At 38.5% G+C, this 20755-nt stretch overlaps 2 protein-coding genes and 1 long non-coding RNA gene across 6 annotated transcripts; 1 reads left to right on the forward strand and 2 right to left on the reverse strand.

Moving 5' to 3' along the window:
* Positions 1 to 234: 234 nt before the first annotated feature.
* LOC135606804 (uncharacterized) lies at positions 235 to 2987 on the forward strand. 2 transcript variants are annotated; one of them, XR_010484969.1, is made up of 2 exons: positions 235 to 481; positions 712 to 2987. It is a non-coding gene; the product is annotated as an uncharacterized LOC135606804 (long non-coding RNA). The 2 variants fall into 2 exon arrangements; XR_010484970.1 differs by having other exon boundaries at positions 762 to 2987.
* Positions 2988 to 5914: 2927 nt separating this feature from the next.
* Positions 5915 to 8658, reverse strand: LOC135606805 (transcription factor bHLH62-like). Of its 3 annotated transcripts, none has more exons than XM_065098075.1 (8): positions 7647 to 8654; positions 7369 to 7524; positions 7215 to 7280; positions 7082 to 7150; positions 6946 to 7014; positions 6664 to 6843; positions 6492 to 6585; positions 5915 to 6400 (listed from the first exon to the last, which is right to left on the reverse strand). In XM_065098075.1, exons 1-8 carry the CDS (start codon positions 8388 to 8390, stop codon positions 6360 to 6362), a joined length of 1419 nt encoding a protein of 472 aa, XP_064954147.1. In that variant the 5' UTR covers positions 8391 to 8654; the 3' UTR covers positions 5915 to 6359. The 3 variants fall into 3 exon arrangements, with proteins under 3 accessions (XP_064954147.1, XP_064954146.1, XP_064954145.1); XM_065098074.1 differs by having other exon boundaries at positions 7608 to 8652; XM_065098073.1 differs by having other exon boundaries at positions 6492 to 6843; positions 7608 to 8658.
* Positions 8659 to 14764: 6106 nt separating this feature from the next.
* Positions 14765 to 20652, reverse strand: LOC135606806 (nuclear transport factor 2-like). Its single transcript, XM_065098076.1, has 9 exons — positions 20315 to 20652; positions 20098 to 20235; positions 19694 to 19976; positions 19369 to 19607; positions 18420 to 18582; positions 18204 to 18325; positions 18043 to 18108; positions 15604 to 15670; positions 14765 to 15292 (listed from the first exon to the last, which is right to left on the reverse strand). Exons 1-9 carry the CDS (start codon positions 20363 to 20365, stop codon positions 15099 to 15101), a joined length of 1323 nt encoding a protein of 440 aa, XP_064954148.1. The 5' UTR covers positions 20366 to 20652; the 3' UTR covers positions 14765 to 15098.
* Between the last annotated feature and the right edge of the window lie 103 nt (positions 20653 to 20755).

The raw sequence follows: 20755 nt of genomic DNA on the forward strand, positions 1-20755 counted from the left end.
CACGTCTCGAAGAAGAAGAACTGGTGTTCTAAAGGAACAAGAAATAATTCTTTAATATGATTTAATGCTTGATAGAATGGTTGATCATCAATCCACCAATTACTTCAACTAGTTCTCCATCTCTACTCTTGGCGGCTTGTTCTAATCTCAAATCTATCTGTTACAGTATATATATATATATATATATATATATATATATATAAACTATCGTTATTATTACCACTGTCAAAGGAAGCCCCGTAAGCCCACCAAGTAGCCCCTCTCTTCTAACATTGGCACGGAGGTCGTGTACGCTCGCCGGCTGCCGTGGCGAAGCCCTCATCTGCTCCCTCCTCCCGACCCTGGAAGAGCATTTGGGATGAGTTAGGTTTAGGGATTTGATTTTTGATCCGTCTCAGGTTGCACTTTCGGATTGGTGGTTGACTGAAGCGGAAAGAGGATTCGAGGGGAGGAGAATAGCCGTCGACGGGTTTACGACGAGGTAATTCCTTCGGAGATGTTTGATTTGCACTCAAAAGAATGTTCTTATCCATATTGTATTGCGTGTTCTCGTCCCTTGGGAGAGTTCACTAATGAATTGGTCGTTCCTGTGATATGAAATTGGAAATTAACCCTTTCCTGTTCTTGGTGTTCGTGAAAGACACACTGCTTTGTTGTATTCTTATGAAAATTTCATGGTTTCCTTACCATATACGCAACATGAGTCTTCAGATGTGCACCAACTGTGAAACGAGATGTTGCTCATACTCTTACGACTGCAGATGGGGTTACTGTTATAGTTCGGGGCATAATTAACATGACACGTTTACAAGATAATGGTTTTCCTCTGGAGGTGGGTGGATTTGTTTTACTTCGCTTTCTTGTATTCAATAAAATTGTTGATATCTTGCTATTCAGTAATGTCATGTCCTAACAGTGATTTCTTCTGCTTCCAATTAGTGTTATGTTTTTTGTATTTACATCTTGAATTACTTTGAACTTAGTCAACCAACAAAATTTGCCTGGAAATACATAAAAGCTGGGAGACAATTAGACCCTGTATAACCTTGTTTCTGTCAACTGTTTTAGGTGCAGCTAAAGGGTATTTTGCCATAAAAGCAACTCTTCAACATTGTTTCCTACGTATTTTGCCTATCGTATTATAGGTCTGCAGTCACTTCTTGATTGGATATCCATGCAATTGGAGTTAGTTTGTTCATGCTAATTTTTGCCTGAAATTTATGATGAGGTTACTGACTGTGAGTTGAATATTCAGGTACAAACTTTTTCGTTTCATTTAGCACCATACATATCTCATTCAAACATTGTCTTGATATTTGTGTAGTATCTCCATCATGAATGAAAACAACTTACTAAATTGGTTACTTGAATCAGTGTTTTCAATTGAATGATCAGAACATGTTTTGATATCCTAATTTGCTATATCGTGTGTGTATTCTTACATGCTGCATGGGAGAGTATGCAGTTTAGTAAATGGCTCATGACTAACATTCTGTTTTCCTTTTTTTTCTCCCTTGATTCCAGACCCAGTTTTGGATGTCCCACTAGCAGATGGATGTGTCAGTACCATATCACTAAATGGGTCTAGCTGTTCTGCATATGTCTAGGACCATCAGTAATGATGCATGAAAATTGGATCTTAAAATGATCTTTTGTCTTGCTTTTGAGTAATCTAATGTTGATGACTTCAAAAAAATATTAGATGGGATATATGAGATGGGTTTGAACACTACTCAACATAGTCTACTGTTAACATTATAAGATATTGACCTGTTCTTGTATTAAAACATTTCTTATTCGATCATCATTTTTGAGAAGTTGGATGCTGACTCCTCCATGGAGACAGGAAATCTAACTTGCAGCAAGTAATGCTGAGAAGCTTTACCAAATGCTGCATGATGAGACTAGCTTTTACATTTTCCTGAACTAAGCAGATTGTCAAAGTCATCTTAACAGCACATAAAGAGAACAGAAGCAAGTATGTCGTACCTTCTACTTAAGAAAGTAGAACCAATAGTTTAGTCTTTGTTGTTTCAGACTATCTAATATGTTAATTGATAAGAAGTACTTTGCTGGATGACAAGGAGCCTGAACTTGATCAGCCTGTCACATGCCATGCTTCAGTTATAAATTTAATCTTGCTTCGGCTGAATAGATAGCACTGTTATCTTATCCCCCACTCAGCTGTAACTGATTCTGGAGACTAACTGCCGAAGAACCACAATCCATCTTGTCAGTTTCCATCAGCTGTCACAATAATTCTTGGTTTAGATTGTTGCCTGAACCATTCTTCAGTATTTAGAAACTTTTGTTCCTATGGGGGCATAACTATGAGAATCCCGGTCACTTGTCTAATTCGATAATTTTGAGCAGCTTCTTGCATGTTGTAGTACCTTGTTGAAAACTTTCCTGCATATGCTGATATACTTAGTGATCAATTTTAGGCTTTAATATGTTGATGATCATATCTGGCACATTCCAGCTATCTTACATGGGTGGAACTGAACTTTCATTGATAACAATAAACTGCTTTGGTTATACTGAATCAGCAGTACCTGGATCTTTTCTTGTATTCTTTGCTGAGATGGATACTTTACCGGGTTATAGTATCTAAATATACCCTAATGACTGCAAGATGTCATCTTTTATGCTGCTATGGAGCAAATCAGAGCCCACAAGGAGGAGAAAAATTCTGTGAATACTTCATATTTGGATCACAAGTGAGCTTTATGTCCTGACGACCATTTCTAGTATTGAAGGATCCATCAGGAGCTGGTTTTTCCTGCAACACTTGACGTTGTAAGATCACCTGTCCAATGCCAGGAGCGGAACTCGATATCTAAGGGCTGGTTTTTCACCTTAGATTTGGCTCTTTTAATGTTTGAAAATCACGCAATCTTTCTTCGTATCCAATATAAACACATGTGTAAACTGTAAACATATAACAGCTTTCTTTTCTACACTTCCTAGTGCCTTGTTATGTTTCATCTCTAGTGGTCAACAAGTTGAATATGGGTCACTGTCTTTATGCCATCTTTAAGTTAGAACGGAATGCCAAAGTAGTGTCTCCAAAGTGAGAAAAACCTAAGAAAGGATCTACTAATCAATATTATCTCCATTAATCTGAGCTAATTCCATTTGATTAGCTCAATTAAATCTATGATAAGTTTAGAAGCAAAATAGAAATAGAATGCAGCCTAAATATTTGGAGACTGCTGTGAACTGTCTATATCCTGTGTCCTGTGCAGTAAGCTCCACTTCTATGGCTATCTCATCTGTGACTTTGTCATGGAACAGTTGCTGTGATGTGGTTGTCACATCTTGATTTTGCTCTGGCCACAAACAAAAGACGTGTTCTTGTCAAGCAGCTGATGTGCCAATTCATGTGTGAGTCATTTTCTCATGTGAACTTCACCTAAACATTCCATAATCATGCTTCAGCTCTGTCATTTTCTCATGTTAACTTATCTAAACATTCCGCGATTATGCTTCAGTCCTATCTTAATCAACAACCTGGTATCCTAATTATCTTCTAGACCTCTCAAAAGGCTCACTTTGGACATTAGGAGTGCCTTAAATGACTCTCATATCATGTTGCATAAACATGAAGTAACATGCAAATGACTTCAGTTAATTTGGTCTGAGGGTGATAGGGAGTTCCACTGCCAGTAGGTTGACAGTGATATCTGAACACTAGAGATGCAGATATCTCTCTCCTGGATGATCCTGGATAAAAAGGAAAGATGTAAAATAAAATTTCTTGTGTTTTTTTATTTTTTTGGGATGAAGTTTCAAGTTTTCAATGTTTAAGATATAAGATTTTTATGAGATGGAGTTTTAAATCCTCAACCTTTGATAAGTGCATATGTCGATTTTTTATTGGTTAAGAAATTGATCTGAGTCATGTCATTTGATCCCGTCATATAACTACTATAATCATAACCTGGAAATAAACACCAATGTGATGCTGAAGAGACCTAATTCAGTGGTTTTTTTCATGTCATGATCCAGAGTATTTATCCAAATTAATGTGCTCAATTCTACTTTTACTTTGGATGTGAAATTTAGCTTGGTGTGTCACAGAAGGTCGTCAGCAATCCTATGAAAAGCAATGACCTCTGTACTTCGATGCTACCATGTCTTCTTCCCTCCTCTGGTCTCTGGCATCATGTACAGGCTGCCAAGGATTTCTAGTAGTAGTTGCTGCGGGGGAGGCAAACATTCAAGTGGATCAGCATCCACTTCCCCTGCTGATATGGAATTCCACTGCGGACATCAGACCTGCACTTTCATATGGAGGAAATGCTATCATGTCAAAGAGGCCAGAAGAAACTGCTCCTGCTGCCCTTGTCTCTCCACCATGATTGCAATCTCTCCGTGTTCATCTTTGGTTTTCAAGTTTCAGAAAACAGAACCTGATCCTCTCCATGGAACACCTCAAGGACATGGCTGACTGCAATGATTCAATGCATCTAAGCTAGCAGACAAAGTTGGATCCAACAGCTGCTGCAGCAAACCATGAAGGCAAAGGAAGACACAAGAAGATGATTCTGTCAATGGACTACTTTTGCTTGTAGTTCTGAGCTCGTCCTGGGTAGCTTTGGTGAACCCATCATCCACGGTTGAATGGATGCCATCAGTGGGAGCTGACAAGAACTCATCATCCACTGTTTGATGGACCAGTAAAACATTCTATCAACCTCACAGTTTCAACACCACACCTTTCAACTATTTCTTTTCCTTCTTTTTGGGCCAATGCTGTTAGATAAGTATTTTGAATTCCTTAACTAAAGTTTGGTTGGATGGATGAAAGAAAAAAAGAAAAGGAAACTAATGATTTTTTTCTGTTTTATAAATGTCCTAAACATCTCAAGATTTTAATGTAGAATAGTGGTGAAGAAACACACTTTTTTTTTTGGTGATGTTTTTGGAAGCTCATTCTGGTAGATCTAAAGCTGAAATGAAATTAGGTTCTTTTATCCACATATATGCTTTTGGAATTAGTCTGTTTGAATGGTAAATTATATCTACAAAATGAGAAGAAAAAAAATTAGAAATTTATTTGTTATTATTCTTTTGGTATTGATAAGAAGAAGTAGGGGAATAAGATGTCTGTCTTGAGTAGAATAATGACTTAGATGACTTGTGATTTACGTAAGATCAAAAGGCAATGACAAAGGGAATGATGGTTGGTCCAATTGGGCATCACATCAGTAGGGAAAACATGCAATGATGCTGGTCCAAATGAGGTACGGCAGCAGGATACAAAGACACATGAACAACCCTGGCCTGCATCCTTCACCCTAATTCGGATGACTCCCACATCAAAGAGAGAAGCATCAGTTTTGCCTTCTACTTGCAGGGAAACCATGGCCGTGTCTTTTAGAGAGAGATCCATCTGAGGGGGAAGAGAACACTAGTAGAGTTCTTTCTTGGAGGTGCCTAACTTTGCCGGAATCAATCTAATCCACAAGTTCTTTAGTTTTTATCTTCTTTTTTCATCCTTTGATGAATCATAAATCTATATTAAAATAAACTTTTACGATTGATCATGAGAAAATAACTCGTATCGATAAATTTTTTTTTTTTTTTTTGCCTTATCGATTATCTCAATATAATTCCCGTCTAAGATATCTGTTAAGTTGATTTCATTTGACGACATCGAACATGTTCGACTCCGATAAGACATTTTTTATGATGTATCATAAGACATATTTAAAAAGTCTTTTTATAATGAGTTCTTAATATCATTACTCTTGTGATGGATGTTGATCACGAGGACGATTGTGTGTTTCTTTCGAACTTAATCATAATCATGATATAATTTAGATCTGCAATAATATATCACACCATTATGCCTTGACAAAGCCAAGTCTGAACTGACTCAATCTCTACCTCAGATTGATGACACTGATGCACAAGAAAAAGAGATCAGATTGGCTCCATCCTTTCATTCTGGCCTACCCTGACAGCATTGTGTACAGTACAAACAAGACGTAGGGAAAAAAGAATTAAGATGTAGGATCTCCCATTTCACTTGGAAGGCTTGCAGTGGACAAGACAGAAGCTGGAGAGAAAGAGAGAAGAGTTGCAGCAAAAACAAGCATGGGAGCTCCTTCATGAATCCACAATCAACAGCTCTCAACTCATGATAGTACAAAATTACATCATCATCATACTAAATTCCTCCACCCACTTTCACCTGTTTCAGTCTTTTGCTTGTGCTTCATGGAGAAGTCTTCACATAAATTATGTGCTCAGAACAAATTGGTCATCAGATGAAATTTCATGATTGTGCTCCCAAGAAATATCTCACCTATATACAGAGAGGTCTTCTCTTTTGTCCGGAAATCAAGCAATCAGAGCTCAATTTTCATGTGATTTGCATGCATTATTTGGCCTGCATCGAAAGAAGAACATGCATCACATTTCCCCTAACATCTTGCATGAACATAATGAATCCAACCAACACTGGTTTCCATCACACTTACCGTGGAAACCCTGGGAGGAGATTGCAGCCTCCTGGTTCTGTCCAAGGCCGAGCTGAGCAACACTGTGCAGGTCATCCTCCCAATAATCCCCGACCTGTGAAAGATTAGCATATCGTTGATCCCAGAACTCATAATTCATGTCATTCTTCCATGTTACGGCTGCAATTCTTACATCCAGAGGAGCCGGTTGCAGATTCTGAGGCTGGCTCAAGGAGGATTCCAATGCATCCATGGAGAACTGTGCTTCAAGTCCAGAAGCTGCCTGAGGCCGATGAGCGTACGAGAACGATAAGTTCGTCGTCTCCACTGGATAAAGCGGCTGCGGCGTCGTCGTTCCATGCGCTTGATACATCTGAATTCGCAAGCCAAATCCGATGCAGGCATGCATGAGGAGTTGAGCTGATGAGTTCTCATGGAGCTCTGCAACTAAGGAGATCGTGAAAGCTAAGCTTACAAGTTTTGGAATGAGGAGTTCCATGTTGTCCAGCTGGGGATTCATAGTCGCCAGCTTCATCGACAAGAACTGAAACCGAAACATCAGAATTAAGATGAATTCCCAGCTCACGATGTCAAGCAAACGATGTCGATACCTCGACTTGCCGCTGCAGCGACTGCACATAGTTTATGATCTCATCCAGCATGACGGCTTTGCCGGTCACCTGCAGCTCCGAATTCATTACATGAAGCTAAGAATTCGTGGTCTGAGATCGCTGAAACATGTACCTTGTTGCAACCTGGCACGAGATCTTGCAGGAACTTCATCCTCTTGCTGATCTTTTCTCTCCTAACCTAGAGGAAGAAGGCAGTCACTGCATCAGAAACAGGGGATTCTGAAGCAGGAAATGGACATGGACAGTGGATGAGTTGTTCTTCTTACCCTCTCCGCGAGGCTGTGAGCGTCAGTGGCTTGTCCTCTTCTCGCCCGCACGTGGATGTAGTCCTTGAGAGGCTCCGGTGGCTTGGCGTCACTGTTCTTGCCATTCGATTCAGCTGCTTTGCAACGCTTGGCATCGGAGTTCTCCAGCTCTGTCATCTGCATTAGGAGGATCCTGGAAGATGGAATTACCACAAACATTTGGAAGAAGAAGCAGCACGGAGAGTCGATTTCGAGCGTACGCAAGGGGGATCGGCGGAAGAAGAGGATACAGGTGGCACCTTTCCCTTCCCCTTTGCAGCGGCCTTCCTCTTCCTTGCGTTGCTGTCGACGACGTCCCTCAAGGATGATGCCTCGGCCGTCACCCGGTCGGAGACCGACGACTCGTCCTGGCCATTGCCGAGCTCGGAATCCTCCGGCGTCAGAGATCCGCAGATTTTAGACATCAGCTCCATCTCCATTTGGGCAGGGCTCAGCATCGCGACCTCGTCGCCGGTCTCCGGAGCTGTCGTGCGAGATGCTGCACCTACCATTAGGGATTTGCTGCTCGAGACCCTTGAAAGGTTTCCAGGAGTCTCCGGGAGGCCGAATTGGACCCGGAAACCCGCGGAGCTCCTTCCTCCGCTGCGGGAGGCGGAGGACGTGAAGAGATGGGCCCCAGACAATGGATTCGCCGGCATCGGGAGGCCGCCTCTCCCCTGGTGCGAGCGATCCATCACGGAAAGATCGAGTTTTGGAGGGGAATTCAGACGGGTGCTGCGGCGTCGAGGACTCGGGGAGATCTTGCCGGAGTTACAGACGACCCCCAGCCGGCCGATGAGCTCCGCCGGGTGAGAGGACGGCGACGAGACGAGCGACCTGAGCGCCGACTGGAAGTCAGCTTCGTGGGTCATCGGCTGCCTCCATTTGAGATCGAGGAGGCACTGCGGCAACTGGCCGGCGGCTGAGGAGCCGGAATTCAACTCCGGCGGCACCAGGGCGTCGGCGGACTGCCAGTTTAGGCCCCAAACTCCCTCCTTTTCCATCCCCAAGTGGTACTACCAGACCGAAAAGTTCGACAAAAGAGCCAAGGTTGGATTTTTAAGAGAGAATTGGCGAGGCCAAAAGGTTTTTGAAGAGAAACGGAGGTGGTGGCGAGAGAGACGGAGAGAGAGAGAGAGAGAGAGAGGTGAGCACAAGCTTAAATGTGGGGAGGAGTGGAAGGGAAGAGGACAAGATGTGGTGGCGACTAACAGTGGTGATGGTGATGAAGAATTAATGTTCATCATGCTTCATTCTGTGTCCTCAACAATGAAAGATTAATGAAGAGAGAGAGAGAGAGAGAGAGGATTCATCTTTTTTGTGCTATGGTTGTGTTTGCTGATCAGAATTATATTGCTTTCTAAATTATTTAATTTAAATTTTTTTAATTATTTTTAAAGGTAGGAATAAAAGAATTTTACAGATTAATAGTAGAATATGATAAAAAAAGAATTGTTTTATTTGGTGATTATATTAATAACATTTCTGATCAGTATTGGAGGATGTGATATTTAGTTCACAGAAGCCTCATCATGTGATATGTACAATGGCTTATTCTTCTGATAAGTCTACTCTTTGGTGTTGAAGTCCTTAAAATTAGGCCTTTGTCTCCCAAAACCTACTGATTTCTTGATTTTTGAACATGTCATATAAACACAAAATCTAGCTAGGAATTATTAATATGATAATGGCATATATGATTCACTTATCATAGATTAAGGGTACCAATACTCATTCAATAATTTGATTGTGGATAATAGGATCATATACATACATACAAACATATATACATACATACATACATACATATATATATATATATATATATATATATATATATATATATATAAAATTAAATTAAGAATATTTTATTTATAATTTTTAGTAAAACTTTATTATGCCATATTATATATATATATATAATTAAGTTAAGAATTTTTATTTTTTATTTATAATTTTTAGTAAAACTTTGTTATGCCTTCTTTTATCGTTTCTCATATTAATAATACTAATTACAGCATTAGTGTGTAGATGTACTTATGAGAATAATATATATATATATATATATATATATATATATATATATATATATATATATATATATATATATATATATATATATATATATATATATATATGACTTGGATTTAGCTTATGATAGAAGAAATCAGTGTGATGATAGTTGAAATTACTAGTGGTTGATAACATGTTGATGTATTAGTAAAGATTGAGAGTTGGAAATTTTATCTAATATATTTTGTATATTAAACATTAGTTAGGAGATTTACTTATTAAAAATCTAAAATCTCTCTCTAATTTTGTCATATCAAAGTAACTATCAGATCGTTGTTGTTGAAAGCATTCCATCACAAGATTGATTCTTAGGTGGCAAATAAGATGATTTAGGAGGCATAACATTAGCACTTTATATGATTGGATTGGAAAGTGAGCTCAAGAAAGTTAAAAATCCTACTAAAACTAGCTTAATTAAATTCAGTCACATCACTCTCTTCAATCTTCCTCTTAAGTTTAAAACCTACCTTAATTAATTTCACATCTCTCTCTCTCTCTCTGCACAAAACGAATCGGAGAAGGTGAGATTTTATTCCTTTGCAATCATTGGGGTTAGAATTCCGAAGGGAATTGGAAGGATGGAGCAGTGCAGTCAACAGTGGCTTTGGTCAATGAATTCGATTTATATTTTCTTTTAATTCAGATGTTATTATCCAAAATATTCTTAATTTTCACTTATTTATCTCTTAAATTTTTTTGAAATGATATTAACCCTTGCAACTTTTGGTTTAGTGTATTTATCCTTTGAAATATTAAGTTCCTTTGTATATAATTCTATCGCGAATATTCATCCGTAAAATTCAACGAAACGATCGATAATCAAAATTGAAGTTTGCTAAACTTAGTTTAAAAAATATATCTAAAATGCTCCAAATATTCTTAGCATCGAAAAGATTTATCCAGAATGTATTGTAAAAATATATATGACAAAATCTATTGTAAACAAGCTATCCATAATTTATTATTAATTACTTTTCTCTTCATTAAAATAAAGAAAAACCAAAGAAGAATGAAAAAAAAAAAGTCTCTTAAACACTCACCAAATAATAACAATTAATTAGCATAAAAAACATTTCGATCAGTAAATCTCTTGAGATATCTAAGTTGGTTAATGCATTGTTGCACAAGAAAGATATAAAGTCCGAGTCCTTCGTACGAGCGTCATATGCGTTATTTAACATAATAAAAATATATTTTAATTTTAAAAAATAATAAAGACAGACAACTCAATCTTCATGTGTGGAAAAAGATATATTCATATTTAAATTCAGATATTATTAATTTTTTTTTCCAACTAATCATTATGTGACATGTCCCCTACTAATTAATATATTAGACTGATTGAATACTATAGGGCTAGTAACTTTTGCTTGACAAGTTAAGTTTTCCTTCCTTTGATTGCTCATCTTCTGATTTGGAACAGTTCCAAATGATCCACTTGACCCACTTGTTTTGTAAGAACCATTGAAGGCAGCACCACTTTGGAATAGAGCTCTTGGTTTCTGGGATAAGGCAGGCAACATGTAATCCTTCAGCTTTGATGAAGACTTACCATCCTCTTTGACTCCAGCTAAGAAAGGAGTCTCTCTCTCTCTTGCAAAGCACTCCCATCACTTGCTCTCATTCCCTGCCAAATCTCCTTTCAACTGATGGTTCATGCTTCCTCATATGATGATACAAACTGCACATGTGATCCATACCTGATGAGCAATATTAATGAGGCAAAGGACAAAAGATTATTTTGTCCTTGCTCCTGGTGAAGCTCTTGTTGTTGGGGCCTTTTCTTTGTTGATCTGATGATGAAATATGCCCATTATTTTTCATTGTGTAGTTGCATGATTTGATTGGTCTGGGTTGTGCATGGTTTTGTTGTCTTTTGTCTCTCTGCATTATCAACTTCCAAACCTTTCTCAAGATGACCTGTTCATTTATCTCAGAGATAAATCCAGAGAAGATTGTCTTGGCCTGTAACAAAACAACATCTTTGTTTGAATTATTTTTTACTTTATAGTAAGGTTTTCTTATTTCTCTCTCTACTGCTTTGGCCTTAGGTTCTCCAAATCTCTCTTCAGTGCAATGTTCTTTTCCTTGATGTGCAGTAAGGTAAAATGTTGTTAGTTCTGCCGATAGTGTCATCCAATCTGTCAATTAGGTAAAATGGCATTCTCAACAAAATCATACACATTGTAAGGCTAGTGGAAGACTTGAAGTTTCTGCATTGATAGATTTATTATCAGTTCAAAATTCTTGTGATCAAATTCACAACACCGGTTGAGTCAAACACAAATCAGAAGCTAAATGAATCATCATCTTACATGGTTTTGAAGGAGGATTAGTTACAGCACACATACCTCCCTTCCAATCAAGCTTCAAAAGTTCTACATTTTAGGTGCATGTATGTCTCAAATAATTTCCCTATGAATGATCCCCTTCCCTTCATTGGGTTGGATAACATGGAATTCAATCATTGAAATTTATGGACCCATGTGTTATGCAGCTTTAATATCTCTAGGTGGTGGATAGAGAGGGACTATAAAGAGCTAAAAGAAGACATGGGGGAGGACACTTGCCACTCCTTTAATGGCTGGACCATTCATAGACTAATACAACAAGAAGAAGAAGTAGGACGACTGGTGGGGTTTCTCCTCGGTTCTCAAATCTGAATCAGAGGGTGTCACTGGAAAATGATGAACTTTGTGTCCTAAGCAAAGCTGTGGCAGAAAGAGTGACAGAATTTATACTGATTGGATAATCTGTGGGATTTGTGCATTATTTTTCTTAACTAAGATGAGGGAGAGAGAAAGCAAGGGAGTGTTGTATGAATCAAACAAGAAAAGAGAGACACTTGACATGGTGGCAAGGAGGAGAAGAGAATGGTGCTGCATGCTCAACCCCTCGACCAAAGATTCTTATACTACTTTTAACTCGAGTGGCACGAGACTAGATGGAGCTCTAGAGTTAGATCACCTCTTTAACATGGATATTTGCATACATAATTTTACGAGCGATGCTTTAGTAATAAGATCGCTCTAAGCAACCAAGCAAAGTATCTATTTATAATGCTAAAAAAGTATTAATGTTCTATTATTATATTATGTTTACGCAATCCCAAACTTACGTTTCGATGAAGCGACCATAATAGTTTATTCCTGCATTAGCTTGTCACTAATCTAATTTTTTTAGATTACATGGTCTCGCTAATAAGATTAGTTCTCGCTAAGTTCCTCATGATAGCGAAGCTATGATAACATTGTCATCCAATATGACAAGAAGAACTGATCGAACTGTTGAAGCTCTTGAGACATACCAAGAGTTGGTACTGTCATCTTACCGATTGCTTTGCAAACATGATTACATGGTCAAGACCAGTACGAACAACGAGCATCATCACTCTGTTGGAAGAAGACTAACTAACCTACACCAAGTTTTCTGTGTTTATTTTAGGACACAACAGGCTGAGAAGGATTAGAAAATGGTACAATATACTTGTTGTCTGGTGTGTTTCCATGCAGACTCTTAAGAACGGGAGGGCTGAGATAAATAAGTGCAGACAGAATCTGGTGAAGATCTAACCACCACTCTGCATGGACAAACTCCTCAGCGTAATCATAGGAAGAAGAACTGCGACATCATTCCCCCAACATCCCTTCCATCCTCCTACTTGCCTTTGTTCGTCAACGTACAACATTGCAAATTAATGTCTGACACAAACCTTATTTAATGTGCCTCTTCCAATCAAAGCTTCGATGATGCTCCTCTTTTGGTGCGTGTATGTCTCATGTAAATCCATATGAATGCTCCCTTGAATCGGGTTGGATAACATGGCCTTCGATCATTGAAATATGTAGAGAGACCCATGTGTTTGTGTAGTTTTTAATATCCCTCTGTGTGAGCCAAGAGCGGGACACTTTGCCACTGTCTCAATCGTCACATCATTCATAGAAGAGGCACAATGTGAAGACATAGGACAAGATTGGTGGGCTTTCCCCCTCGGTTCCCAAATCTGAATTATAAATCTATAGAGAGAGAGAGAGAGAGAGAGAGAATTCAACCATTACGGTGGCTCTCTTCGAAAGCTACAGTGGAGGTCTGACAAAAACATCCCAGCTTCTCAAACACGTACATAGAGAGAATTCAACCATTATGAGCATAAGCTGAAGCTTGTAAAAAAGTTTGTACACAGAAAACATGTCTAAAAATGTCAAATTTCAGCAATGCTGATAACATTGGATGACTTATGTCCTAACAATTGATGAAGATTCTATACTATCTAAACTAGGCTTTCATTGGTCCTATCATCATGTACTCAAATTTCTGTATTCAGTGAGGAAAACATAGAAATAAGATTGATTGATGCAGTAAGTAATAGAAAGATGGAAATCCATGTAAAAGAAGCTCTCACACAGTAGTAATAATATGCTCAGGTTTAGGGCTTACTTATGGTTGTTCTATTACAAGTACACATAAAAGATAGATAGTCAGTCACCTGACAGAGGATGTAAAACTCCATCACATCATATGCAACTGGATCTTAAAAAATGCACAGTAGCAGTTAATAAATCCGAGAAAACAATGGCAGGTTGCTCAAGAAAAATTGCCACTGCTCACCTGACATTTCTTAGCCTAATCCACATTTAACTCAAGTACTCATAGAGTACATCCGTACCATGTAAAAGAAAAAAAAAGAAGAAGCATACAACAACATCAATATGAGAAATAAAGAACAAGAAGATGATTTTTTTAACTAACACCACACAAGTTTATGCTGCAAACAACATCAATATGAGAAATAAAGAACAAGAAGATGATTTTTTTAACTAACACCACACAAGTTTATGCTGCAAACAACAACAAAGCGATGAGGTCCCAAGCTTCTTATATATTCAAGTAGAAATTTCTTGAAAACAAAAACATGTGTATATATATGTATATATAAATGTATATGTATGTATGTATGTATGTATGTATATACATATATATACTTATCTTTGCATCCTTTTCTAACTGCTCTAAATATATTTTGCATCAAGATACCAAAAATTATCTGGAAAACACAGCAATTCATGAACATAGACTACATACACCTAAAGGGGGTTACAACATTACAAGATCTCCGAGATAATATTAAGTAAAGATCAATAAGACAACCAGGCTCCACAATGCCACTTGAAAGAAAACATTGCTATACTACTTCTGACCACATCAACGAAACAAAACAATTGTACTATTACTTCCGACCAAATCAACAATTTAAAAATAATTTTCAATAGTCACACATGCTGAGATCCATTAATAACAAAGAGGGTAGAGAACAGTAATCCTACTACATTAAAATTACAAAGAGAATCAAAAACTACATTAAGGCATTATGAAAAGGAGGAAATATAGCAACTTGTAGCCCTCAAATAACATTCTCATGGTATCATACTCTACAGTCACCTTTAAAATTTTGTTCCATGTAGTGTCGCTAGCAAAAATAGTATGAAAAAACAAAAGAAGACTTCCCATCCTATAAAATGCTCTTAAATTCTTGCTCACTTGAAACCGCAATACCACCGATGCAATCCTGGTGATTCAATTTTTGTGCAACCCGTAATGGCTGATGAAACAGTGCTGAATCACTACTCAGATCCATGTGCTCAAACCCTCTGGTACCCAACATCACTTCTGCGATTTGAAGATCTTCCCCTACCCCCACCTCTACTTCCAAAATCAGGTCGAGCATTGTAATCCCCTCTACCATAACCCCTCCCACCACCATAGTAACCACGTCCTCTCCCATCATTGTAGAACCCACCCCCTCTATCAGGTGCAAATCTTCCTCTGTTGCTAACTGCAGAAATCAAATATTGGAGTGATTTACTGGAATATAGACAATATAGTCACTATCAAATTGAAAATTAAAGGGTTGAGGCCATTCACCATCAGTGACCAGTGTTGCAGTTTGAAGTGCAAGATAAAGCAAAATAACTAAACTTATAATGAACCGCTTACTGTGCTGATGGTGAAAACAAGAATTACTGGAAAACTCCACTTACGTTTACATTACAATTGAAAAGAAAACTAACTAAATTAAGAATGAACAGAGAGAAAGTAAAGAATAAGCTATCCATGCACAGGCCTAGAATAGAGTCAAAAACTTGCCTCGTGAACCAGTAGTCCTCTTTTCCTCAACATAAGCTTGGCGACCACCAATTATTACGGGTGAGGCCTGCAATTTGAAGAAAATAATCAATACAAACATTTCTTTCTCAATCTTGAATAATTATACAAGTACTCTGATCCCATAAATGGTTATTCTGACCAGCTTCCATCAGTTCCACATATTCTTTTATTATGGGAATTGATAAATACATAGAATAAGATACCACTTCACTTGAGGCTTCACCACTGTATAAAAAATTCTCCCCTTTCTAACAACTGATTCTGATTAAGCATCAGTCGTTGTCATGGTTCTATACCTAGATAAATTAGTTATACTGAGAGACTATATGGCATATGCTAAATTTTACAAATAAGAATTAAATTTATCTGTAAGGACAACCATTTCAAACTAATTTTGATAGCCATAATGACAACATTATACCCTTCCAGGATTACAATAGCAATTTACCATACTTTTCATGATGCATACTCACTTGCTAACTGACTAAACCATAGCTAACAAAGCTTATTAGAGTTCCCTTTTTCTTATCAATAATGATATATACTTAAATCCATCAGATATTTGCAAGTCAAAACTGACACCCCACAATTTACCAGAACTATTCAGTGTTGACTGTAAGATTCCTTTAGGCACTTGTGCAAACTACATCAAATATTAATTAAAATCTTAATAGATAGTATTCCATAAACATGGAAGCTCAGTTTAACCCTGAAACGTAGGTATTATGACGCAGCAGAAACACTCAAAAGGAGCTTTTCGAAAAAGGCAAAATATAGCATTTTAAGCAGACATCATCTTCTAGGCAATCCCAGCAACCAACCGAGGTCCAACAATCTACTCAAAATTGCACCATCCTTTTTGTTAATTCCCAAACATGGTAAACGATAGTTGCAGGGACAAAACTTCAGTAATTCCTCGTTCTCAGTTCTCTATAACTTGACTAAGTTTTCACAGAAATCCTTGTTATACCAGTTATGCTGTTTGAAATGGTCAAAATAATTCTTTTGGGCATAATCACTAAGAATATCTACCTAATATACCATCATTCCTACACTCCATTGGTTCATAGCTGCTTGCAAACTATCCTGTTTTGGGACACAGGTATACAGAGCAATGAGAATCAAGAGAATAAAAAGGCTAAACTGCCAGATGTTAGCTATTATATAAAAGCACCATCATGATATAAAAAGGTCGAAGTCACTCTTGAATAGGAACGTGAAGATAAAGCACAACTTAAGCTAATTAACCAGCTTACTAATAAGCTAAAACTTAAATCAATACATATCATTTTAGAATAGACCAATCACTAAAAATCATTTAGATATAGAAAAGCTGGGCCAATTAAAAAATAAGCTAAAATACATACGAAAATCACTAAAAATAGAAAATAATTTTTCTAGGCTTCAACTTGATGAAACTGAGTCACATCAGTTTCTCAGGAAGATGCAATACAAGCCATGCTAAAAAGTCCCTAGGAGAAGTTTCACAGTATACCTACAAAACCCCAAAAAAAAAATCAATGAGGCAAGCAAGAAAGCCAAAGGTGCTAAAACAGAAAAAGATAAACATAAGCAAAATAACCACACAGAACTAAATTAGATTCACAAGGTACAAGAAGCATAGAAACTAGAACGCAGATTTAAGCCTCCAACAAATTGCACAATGTAATCATAATGACAACCAGCGCTGGCAAAAAGATAAAGAACTACATAGAAAATTAATCACATAAATTGAGCAAAATCAGTTATTAATACAAATTGTACCTTTAACTTTCATCAAAGAAACAGAACCATAAAGGAAGTTGGCAAGGATCACCAGAACTAGTAACCTATACTCTGCTGAGATTGCCACTCATATCTAAAGCTTTCAGTGGATACTAACAGCCTGACCACCAACCTAAATACAAGCTAATGCTTCTGGGCCTCCACCATGGATCCCATGAAGTTATCAGGTGTTGCGTACAGATCATTAAGTCATAAACATGTTTAATCTATTAGTCTAGGGATGCAAGCAAATCCATACATGGAAACTGAAAATTCCAGTAAGTTAATATTAACTACATGCATTTTGTAGAAATAAATAAACAAACATGATTGTCACTTGGAATATTTGATAAGCATGATCCAAAAAAGACATGCGTAGTATAAATTGTTCGACTTGATGTACAACCTACATGACAATTGACTGCAAACCAAAGATCAAGTTTAGAACCTCATATCCATCTTAGTATGTGTTAAACTTTCAGTGCACAAACAGGTTTGTATTCAGTACCCTCTAGCCAGATTCTGAACACTTAGCTCTTCTTGGATAGGAACTGGATTGATACTTCATGGATACAGTCTAAATTTTACTCGATAACAATGTTAGTCATTGTTTAGGCAGCATGCAGTGAACAAACAAGACATATATAGTTATACCTCTATTGCACTTTGAACAGCACTAACAGCCTCAAGCTCCACAAAACCAAAACAGAAACCTTGCAGCTGCAGATGATTCAAAATTAGTTTTTGAGAATACTTCAAATTAGAAGTGGTAGGTGAATTGAAATCATATCAAAGAACAGGAAATAAAAGAGAACCTTATGACTTCTAACTTGTATGCCACCGGACTTGATGGCACCAAACTTCTTGAACTCCTCTTCAAGTTGAGCAGGGGTTGCATCCAAAGGTAAATTTTTCACATATATGGAATAACCATCAGCTGTAAAGAAGCATATAAGGGATATAAATCAAAACAGATAGTTATCATGCAGTTGAGAAATTGAATTTTTAGCTTGATACAGAAGCATTATTACCCTCTGCCTCTTGCATAATGCTGCTTTCTGCAGCATTAAAACTGGATGCAGGCACATCAGCTGCTGGAGTAGGGAGTGCCTGTGACTCTGCTTTAATCGATGTAGGCCTAGAAGGAATACGTGCTGGAACAAATGCAGAAGAACTACCTTTTAATATTTTCACCTGCATCCATAATCCAACAAGATATTTTCACAACTAGATTCTTCTAACATGGTTCAGCTAACAACACAAGAACTTATTATCTATTTATAGGTTGGCTGAATTGTTAGTTAGAAAATTCAATGTATCCTCAATAAAGTTGTGTTGTACTTCCAAATAAAAACTTCTATGACAGATTGTGCTGCAAACTTTGCTTCAAGTCCTCGAATGTAGATATGCTGCATAGTCCAATTTCAACTCATGATATTACATAATTGGTGTTGCATCATCTGTTCACATAGAGAGGAAGATAAGGGAATAACGGTCATACCACTAAACTGCCCAAAAAATCACCCATGAGTTTAAGTATACAATTAATGCCAAGTTTCACATCATGATCATTTAATCTGAAAGGCATCAAGTTTATGACACTATTATCTATCTATAATGCTCAGGCTTTAATATAGAAAAGATAGTTTACTAATTAGTCTTAAGACAAATTTGATCATAGGTTTCTTGCTAAAAGGAGTGTTACATAGATTACCAATTGGCATAATTAGCCTTAAGACAAATTTGATGATAGGTTTCAAGCTATAAGGAGTGTTGCAAGGATTACCAATTGGCATCAATATGTTGCTTGCTAAAACAGAGTTGGATAAACAAACAAAGACACTCATATCAACTCTATTTGTTTAATTTTATCAACAAGTGGGAATGCCCTGAGACTATAACAGCTACACGCTTAAGTTGTCACATGTAGCATGCATGACTGAATTGGCATTATGATGTATGTTCAAATTAGACACTTACAATTGAAGCATATGATTTCTTTGGCAACTCTTCTTGGGTCGTCACAGCACGTGATTCAACCACTGCTGTTTGACAAGTGTTTGGAGCTTCATTAATCACCTCCCCCATGGGTTCTTCCTCTTCTACTACCTCCCCATTGTCTGAAGGATTATAGACTTCCACCTCGCTCACGCCCTCATCTTCTACTGCCGATGGGGACGTTTGTTCCAGGGCGTGCTGCTCCTTTTGTGTTGGGGAACCTGCAAGTCAAAAGCAATAAGCCTTGATATTTCCAAATAAAGCAGTCAAAAAGACATGAGAACCGCAAGGTCTTTGCAAGACAAACCATGCTCCGGTACATGTGGTGCACTAGTACCATTCACCAAGCCTTGGTGCTCTGGCTGGTTGTCTGCCTCTTCCACAAACCTAAATATGTCATTCAAGACATAGTAACCCTTGTCCTGGGGAGCAAGAAAGAAAGACTGGGTGAAGTCTCTCTTAACAGTGTCCTCTCCAGTGAGGAACCCGGTCACAAGAACAATCACCCCACCGCCAAGAGATTCTTGGGCATCCACCGATTTCGTCTCCACTCTAACAAAGCCGATAGACAATATCTTCTCATTGATCGCCTGCATCCCGTTCAACAATCAGTTCATGTCATTAAAAATGAGAACTCTCAGCTGCAAGATTCCATCCTTGAAAAGAAGCGTGCAACCCGACTGAAAATTCGAGCCTTTTTTGTACACTCACCTCGGTGGTGGTGATCAAGCTCATGGCGCCATGGGCATCCGGCCGGCCGAGCTTGCTGCTCTCCTGGTAGAACCGGTAGACCAGCTCGGGCGACTGATGAAGGATATGGTAGTACTGCTGAACAAACGCGTTCCCCACCTGCACCACCAGCCTTCAAGTCACAGACAGCATCGAGACAAGAAAGAGAGGCAAGACAAAACAGAGACGAATCCCCTACCACTTGAGCCGACAACGGGGATCGGCCGGCGACCGACGGCTGGACGGCCATTTTGCGAGGGGTAAGCTCGAGGGAGGTCCGGTGAAACCCTAGCAACGGATCCGAATGCCGCCGGCAGGGAGGATAGATGCGAGGACGAAGGCGAGGGTAGGGCGGGACAGGCTACCTTACAGGGAGCGGTCTGCTACACGTCCGAAGGGCGGGGAAGGAAGGAACTGCTCGTTGCTTGGGGGCGCGCGCGTCTCTCTCCCACCTTCCGGTTCCTTTTTCTAGGGTTTGGAGCATGTGGCCGGGAAAGGGTGAGATGCGTTAGCCTCCTCGTTTCGACTAGACACGTGAGACATGTGGTCGGCTAGAACCCACACGGCCTCGGTTGCGGAAACGTGAGTCGCGGGCGGAATAACGTTGGCGATTGGCTGGGGAGCGCGCCTCTGTTGACCG

This window comes from Musa acuminata, chromosome BXJ2-3 (genome assembly GCF_036884655.1).
Source record: "Musa acuminata AAA Group cultivar baxijiao chromosome BXJ2-3, Cavendish_Baxijiao_AAA, whole genome shotgun sequence".
Taxonomy (NCBI): Eukaryota; Viridiplantae; Streptophyta; class Magnoliopsida; order Zingiberales; family Musaceae; genus Musa; species Musa acuminata.